At 53.7% G+C, this 7,593-nt stretch overlaps 1 protein-coding gene across 3 annotated transcripts in view; it reads right to left on the bottom strand.

The window, feature by feature from the left end:
* Positions 1–7,266, bottom strand: part of Cluh (clustered mitochondria homolog) — a 22,330-nt gene extending 15,064 nt beyond the window's left edge. The window contains exon 1 of one of the 3 annotated variants that reach the window (XM_004635325.3): positions 7,049–7,266. In XM_004635325.3, the coding sequence (XP_004635382.1) occupies positions 7,049–7,148 (100 nt within the window). In that variant the 5' untranslated portion in view covers positions 7,149–7,266. Of the gene's footprint in view, positions 1–2,704; positions 3,582–7,048 lie in introns of those variants that run through there. The other 2 variants (XM_004635327.3, XM_023719836.1) reach the window with 2 other exon arrangements.
* Positions 7,267–7,593: the final 327 nt, after the last annotated feature.

Genomic DNA, 7,593 nt, shown 5'->3' with positions numbered 1-7,593 from the left:
TGGCTTAGCCTACTGAGACAATAGTTATGTCTTTGCTTTGTAATGTCTTGCCCAGCTTAGAATGGGATGTATATATCCTAACACAGACACTACACCAGCTCAGCCCCTGGCATGCCTGAAAGCCACTGCCTTCTTTCTACTTCCCATGCCCTTGCTCCTCATCTACTACTCCTCAACCCACCTGTTTAGCTCCCTCCTGTGCATGCTGCCCAACCTTCTCTGGCTTCTGTGTAGCTATAAACACCACTATTCATATTCTCCTTCTTTTCCCCAACAAATGTGATACTCTCATCCTTCTCTCCAGCCTGTCCTCTTCTAGTGGCCCTGAGATGTGGGCTAGGCTCTAGTCTCTCTGTATCTTTAACTCACCCTCTCCCCTGGCTTCAAATACCCTTCTACCTGAAAGCACATGTGGCCTCACTCAAGCTTTTCTTTTTTTTAAGTCTGTGTCTTTGTAATTCACGCTGGCATTGAACTCAGTGATGTTCCAGCCTCATCTCCACCTGGGATTATAGGTGGTAGCATCAAGCCCATCTTGCTCAAGCTTTTGAAAGGAAACAACTGCTACCCAGGAATCAACATGTGGGCCTTTTAGACATCACCAAAAGCTCAACTTGTTGGGACAAAATTCATCTTTCCCCACAAACCAGCCTGTACTGTGTAAAGCCACCCTCACCCAATCTAAACGCCAACCTGATCCACGGGCTCCCACCTCTGCAGCCAAGTCCTATATATAGGCATTTACGTCTTCAATTTTTTTTTTTTTTTAAACCAGGAATCAAACTCAGGACCTGTACCGCTGAGCCATATCCCCAGCCCTATGGCTCCAATTTTGAGTGTCACCTAGAACTCACTGGTGATAAGACACAAGCTTAGGCCAGCCCTCCATGGACCATACCTAGTCAGTCTCAAGTCTGCAAGCTCTTTACCTCCCATCTCTGTGTTTCAGTTTATGCCACCCAAGAGAACATTCCATCAAGCAAACTCTCTCATCCTCCAAGTCCTAAGTGAATACACCCTCTCAAAAGCCTGCCTAAATGACCTCTGCTGGTGGAATTAACCAGAGTGGCTGTTTATACTAGCAGCTCTACTTACATCTTTTGTCTTACTGAGACTCAATGAAAAGGTATCAAATTAATGATTTAATTACTGCAAACCTACAGCCAATTCCAATATTGATCAACAGCCCCCAACTCCCATGCTGTGGGAAAGAGGGAAACAAAATTTCCTATTTTTTCCAGGCACTAAGGGAAACAAAGGACAGGCCTCTGCTGCCCTAGTCAAGATCCTCCTCCCAGAAATCCTCCTGCTGACCACAGCCCTGCCTGGATGGCCATTTGGCAAACAGGGACCTTATTCTCAGCATCTGCCTGTCAGCCAGTCTAGCCTCCTTGGCTTTGAACACTGGTTCCAGCTCCGAGCAAGGCTGGGTCCTCTACTAGACAGAACAGCTTACTCAGCACTTGGTGCCAGCCCATCCTGTCCAGACTCCACTTCCCCTCCCTCCCTACCCAACGCTAGCCATCAGGAGTGAGAATGGTGTGCATTTCTCCAGAGCTCTGCGGTCTCTGTCCAGCTACACAGAAACATGCAGCATGCACCTCAAGAAAGGAGGCTGGCCTACTTCAGAGAGGCATGCCAGGGAATTGAGAAGCCATTTCACCTGTCCTATAGCCCTCAGCTCAGTGACAAATAGGACTTCCAGCCAGGTATAATGACACACACACCTTCCTGCTCCTTGGAAGTGTGAAACAGGAGAATCACAAGTTTGAGGCTAGCCTGGGAAACTTAGTGAGACCATCTCTGAAAAATAAAAAGGGCTGGAAAATGTAGCTCAGCGTAGAGCACTTGCTCAGTAAGTGGAAGGCCTGGATTTGATTCCCAGTACAACCAAAATTAAACAAAAGACTTCCAAGTGCTTAGATACAGTTCCCACCCCCTTCACTCAAATAAGGAAGTCTGAAGCCAGCAAGGTTTAGAGCCCAAGGTCACATAGAGAAAGTCCTCAGATTCCCACAGCGTGCACACCCATAGTTGCATTGTTCTCAGTCCTGGCCACTGTGGACCTCCAATAACCGGGCCAATAGTGGCCCTTTTGTCCACATCACACCCTCTCCAAACCTGGAGTGCAACTTGCAAGAACCACAGGATACTCAAGGACCTATCTCTTCTACGAGCCAGCAACCCTGGGCAGAGCAACTCCAGTACTGAGAAATAATGAGCTCTGTCCAAAAGTGAAAACTTGCCTGGCTTTATGAGAGGTAGGAAGGACTCAAGCTGGTCAGCTTTCCAAAAGCAGTAAGAGGGATGGTGTAGCACAGGAGCTTCTCCCACTGAGTCACTAAGAAAAGCTTTAGGACTCCATTCGAATAGTTTTAAGTTCCAAGGTCCCAAAAGCTGGGTGTTAGACCTAGACCCAGACAGCCTGCACTGTTGGGGTGTCTGGAATAGAACACGGGCAGTGGAAAGGCAAAGCAAGTTAGGCCCACTCTCACCTGCCCCTCTTCACCCTAGAGACCTGCACCTTGGGTGAAGGAGTGCTAAACCCTGGACTAAGGGAATATGGCCTGGGACTTCCCTTCCTAAGGACAATCAACCCTGCTTCTCTTTTCCCCAAGGGACCATGAAGGTGTTTCAAGCATTACGTTAGGAACAAGTGACCTCCCCTCATCAGCCAACTGGTTTACACAGCCCCACAGCCCACCTGGTATAGTCAGCAGCTGCCCTCTTCTCAGCTCTGGAGTCTCAAGACTTCCATGGCAGCAAAGCAGCTGGTCCTTCGGCTCAGGCCCAGCACTGCCCGTGTCCCTTGTTTCAGCCTCTGCCACTCTCCTTGGCCTAGTGCAGCTGGTAGGCCCAGGGCTGGAGCTCTGGCTGGCTTCGGGTTTCACTGGGGCCAGGCCTGCAGAGGCAGCCCTGGGAAGGGTACACTCCCCCTGCTTTGCATTCTGTTCAAGGTCGGCCAGAAGGACAGCTTTGGGCCAGGAGGCCCCAGTGGCTCCAGGACCCCTGGGGGAGCTGCTATCAGTGCTCAGACCCACCTCCATATGTCCCTCAAAAGGAGAGGCAGAGCTGCTGAAGCCATCAGGAGAGCAGGAGAACCCAGCATTTAGGGTACTTGGACCCCTCAAGATCAAGAACCTTGGGGACTGGCTAGCAGGAGCAGGGCCCAGTAAGGGGGTCCTCTCCTCAGCTCCAACCCCAGAGGAGGTAGATAGGACAGCTTCTGCCAGCTGCCGGCAACAGCTGGCACAGACCCAGGCCCAGGCCATGAGCTAGCGTCCCAGTCACCAGTCACACACTTAACTCCCCACCTAATTCCTGGGTTAAAGGGGTGGCTGGGGCCTCTGGCTCCTGCTGCCCCCTGCAGGTAACCTGGCAGCTAGCCCTTTCCTGAGAGTAACTGGTTCTAGGAGTGGGTGTCCCAGTCTCCCAGAGGACAAGTGCACCCATGCCCCAGGCCTCCAAACTCCACCAAGAAGCTGGCAAGCTCCCTCTTTCTTTCCCAGCAGGCTGTGCGCTGCCAGGAGAAACCAAATGTTGCCCCTGGGGAAAACAGAGCTGGCAGCAAGAGGCCGAAGGCCGTTGGGCTGAGGAGAAGGAGCATGCCCAGCCTCGCCAGGGCGCCTTCCCAGGGCCTCTGACTTGTTGCCAGGGCCCAAGCAAGACAGCTCCGGCATCCATACTAACCAGCATGGGGGTGGGGAGCCAGGCTTTCACTTCAGGCCTGCTCCCTGCCAGTCTCAGGGAGCCACTGAGCAGAATTTCAGCCTTCCCACAAGCCAATGAAGGGTTCTTGGCCTCACATAACAACGGATGGTAAGAAGGGACAGGCCCAGAGGCAGCCCCTCCCCTCCTACTACCTCATCCCAAAAAATCCCTAATGCTCTGCAGGATGGGGTGGGGCAGGGAGCCTGGCAATGACCCCATAGGAGTACTGACACCACCACCACACTGGCTTTCATACAGCTTGCACTTATTCCAGGCCCAATCCACAACAGGTCCCTAAATCAGACCCACCATCCATCTCACTTGAAACTGGCTCCACAAGGCTAGGCTAGTAGGCAAGCTGTCCAAGATCACAGAGGAAAGAGGTGGTGAGGTCAGATCAAGAAAAAGCCAGGTGTGTCAAGATACCCAGGCCTGGGGGCCTGCCCCTTAGCTCAGTTCTTTAAGTGGCTGCTTCAACAAAGCAGTCAGGCTCAGGTTGCTGTGGTTTGATCGCCACAACACAAGACAGCCAGTCATGCCTTGAAGGCATTCGGCGCAAAAAAAAAAAAAAAAAAAAAAAGATACCCAGGCCTATGCCTCTGAGTGCCACTCCCAGTGAGCACAATCCACTGTCCCACTCCTGGGGGACCAGGGTTCAGCACCTCCCTCCTCATCACCTCAGAACTCGGCCCCAGAAGTAGATCTAGTTCTAATCGCAGGATCATGGCTGGTCTCTACACCCTGGCTTGCTCCTCTCCCCTTTCATATGCCAGAGAACACATATGAGAGCCTGGACTTTAGGGAAAGGGTGAAAGGCTGTCCACTGCAGAATGAGATCAGGCTGCTCAGACTGCCCTTCGTGCATGTGAGCTTAGAGCCCCCAGCCCCAAGTCTTAACTGGATAATCCAAGTGAAGATAAACATACTCTGTGCTGGTTGGAAGCACAGGATCTCACTAGCTGCAGACAGGAGTTAAAACAAAAATATCTCGGGCCCATGGCCTTTATGTGCCTCCCTGGCCTGGCAGGAGACTATGCCAGGATGAGACCACACCCAGCCAAGGACTCAGCAGGTGAGGCTGCAGCAGGAAGAAGTAGTGCGTGTGTGCACGCGCGCGCACACACACACACACACACACACACACACACTTCACTTCACTTCATCCCACAAACACCAGTCTTCAAAGCAAGGTAGAGGCAAGCAGGGAGCCCATGGAATACTGGGGAGAAGAGTACCTGTTTGCCTCTTCCTTCCCTACTCAGGCCAGGTCTTTAAGATCTGAGGCTAACCCAGAGTTCCTCAAGTTGTCTGCCCAGGCCCCATCTGAGAAAACAGCTTTAGGATTCTCTTGGGGAGTTCCTAAGCCCCTAAACTCCTTGCCAGTCTGCCAGCTCCTTTCTCCTCCCCCTCTGGGCCTCAACTCTGGGAGCCCTCCCCTAGGCAGAAGGAACTCGACATACCACTGTGAACTTGAAAAACCTGCCTGTTCTCTTAACCCCTAAAAGCTGCTTTATTCTTAAGAAGATAATGGACCCTTACCTACCTCCTCCTCAAGGGTACCAGAGAGCCTTCTAGAGCTGGGGTGTGAAGTCAAGGAACTGGATTCTGATTCCCAGATGGGGTCCTGCTGGTGAGGAGGGGTCCTCCAACAAGGATCTCTCCTTGTACAGATCTAGGCTGACTGTAATGTGAGCCCTGGCTATCAATATACTAACTTTTTGGGGGAAGGTCTGTATCTAGTAGAATGCACCCATTTTCCCTCAGATGAACAGCTGTGCCCTTTTCCTAACACACCTCCAACCCTTATAAAAGTCCCTCAGCACACAGTTGAAAAAAGAACTCTAACAGAAATCTTCCTCTCAGGACTTGATTCAAACCTATATGCACAGGGCGAGGACATAGCTCAGTAGTATAAGCAGCTGCCTGGCAAACCTACGTGCGCGTCTCAGCTTCCTCTGGGGCAGCCTTGGCATGCTGGCCATGAGCTAGAAATCCAAATGATCAACAAAATTGTGACCTTGGGCAAGTCAATTCATCTCTTCCAGTCTCTCTGCTGGAGGGGAAACCAGTCAGCCCCAACCTCTTCTTATCTAGCTGGCCCACTGACTCAGAACCACATCAGGGCAAAGCCTGGAAGGCTGGGCTATTTCTTGGCCTTGTCTAGGCAACTGGCAAAGCTGCTGCAGCACCTGCCCCCCACTCAAGATAAATCTGCTGTGATGGCACTTGGACAGTAAGCCTAACCACTCTGACTACCAAGTCAGCCCCAACCTACTCACTGAAGCTGGGAAGGGAGATGATGGTGATGGGCACTGGAGAAAGAGATAAGAGTAGTTGTGAACTCCTATTACCACACAGGGCAGAGAACACCAGTCTCTTCCTGGACCCTGATGAAGATATTGGAAACTGACAGTTAAGGGGCTGGGATGGAGCCTTTGGCATAAAGACAAGAGTCTGAGACTCGGAAAAACAGGAGGGGCCCAGACGAAAGAGAGCAGGCCCCACCCCAAACAAGCTTCAGCCACTCCCAATGCCTCGGTTACACAGCCCCCACGGGGGAAAGCAGGGAGCTCTACTCCACACTATTGACCTTTGCCTTAAAAAAAAGCAACTCTGGTCTGACCCACTTTTCGCAATAAGGCAGGTTAATAATCAAGTCCTGGCACAAACACCTCCTCTTGCCAAGGAGCTTGGTTTTGCCTCTGTACACTGGTGGATCCCCCCACCTCAGGTCAGAAGACATGGCCGATAACAGACAAGGCAAATACAGCTTGAAGATCGAGGGTTAACCTCTTGTCTATGGGAAAGAACCAGAGAAGCCCCCTCAGAAATCCGCCCCCCCAACTCACACACTTTCATACAGACCAAACCCGAGAAGCATCAAGCTGAACCTCATTCACAGAGCTGCAGCCCTCGTGCACGCGGAATGCCTAGGATCCTGACAGCTGGAGGAAAAAACCTCAGGAAGGCTGATTTGCAAGTGTGACAGTGACCCCGGAGGTCTCCCTACGCCCGGGAACGGAGGGGGGTGGGGCCGCTGGCCGGCGACAGCGACGCACCCTGAAACCGCGTGTGCGCGCACGTGTCCCTGCGACCTAACGCGCGTGTGCCCGCCACGGCTGCCTTCCCTGGGACCCCACATGCGAAGCCCAAGCTGCACCCGGGGGCGACAGTGAAGGTGACCTTCAGGGCGGGGGCGGCCCAGTGAAGGACCCAGTGAGGTACAACCGAGCCCGGCGTGGAGGAAAGGTGGCGGCCTCCGCAGAGTCCTGAACCCACCTGCCAGGCTCGGTCCTGTCCCCCTGCCCAGATGCCCATTAGCCCCGGCCCCGCTCACCAGCTGCGCCCGGTCGCCCCTTGCCACCAGCCTGCGAGCTGTGCTCCCGGGAGCTGTCGGCCGGGGCGGCCGCCGGCAACTCGTCTGTCTTGATGACCATCGTGGCGGGAGCGGGCGTCCGGCTGTGCTGTCCGCGCCGTCCGCCGCGCCACTAACCCAAGTGCCCTGCGCGCCGCGGCCGCTGCGGGAAGGACAGAGTCACCGGCCCACGTGGTGCGCGCTGTAGCCTTTGACCCCACCGCCGCTCCCTTGCCCCGCCCTCGCGCCCGGCCCAGCCCACGGAGGCCCGCGAGGGACAAAACGTTCGGTGCCTCGTTGCCAGTCCACTGATGCGGTGTCTTTCCCGAACGCCTTAAAGGCAACGTACCCTGACTCCAGGGAGAGAGGCTTCGTCCCCTTCTAGAGGCGGGGCTTAGGGGAGACGTCCTCACTATTTGCTGCCTGTTGGGCGCCGCCGTGACCTTGGGCGGAGACTCCTCTAGTACTGCCGTTGCAAACTCTCTCCCCTCCCCTCCCCCAATGACCCTCTGCTTCCTATTGCAACT

The sequence above is a fragment of the Octodon degus genome, unplaced genomic scaffold (genome assembly GCF_000260255.1).
Source record: "Octodon degus isolate 3935 unplaced genomic scaffold, OctDeg1.0 scaffold00072, whole genome shotgun sequence".
In the NCBI taxonomy this organism is placed as follows: domain Eukaryota; kingdom Metazoa; phylum Chordata; class Mammalia; order Rodentia; family Octodontidae; genus Octodon; species Octodon degus.
The sequence above is the reverse complement of the archived record's forward strand: the minus strand, read 5'-3'. Positions and strand labels throughout refer to the sequence as shown.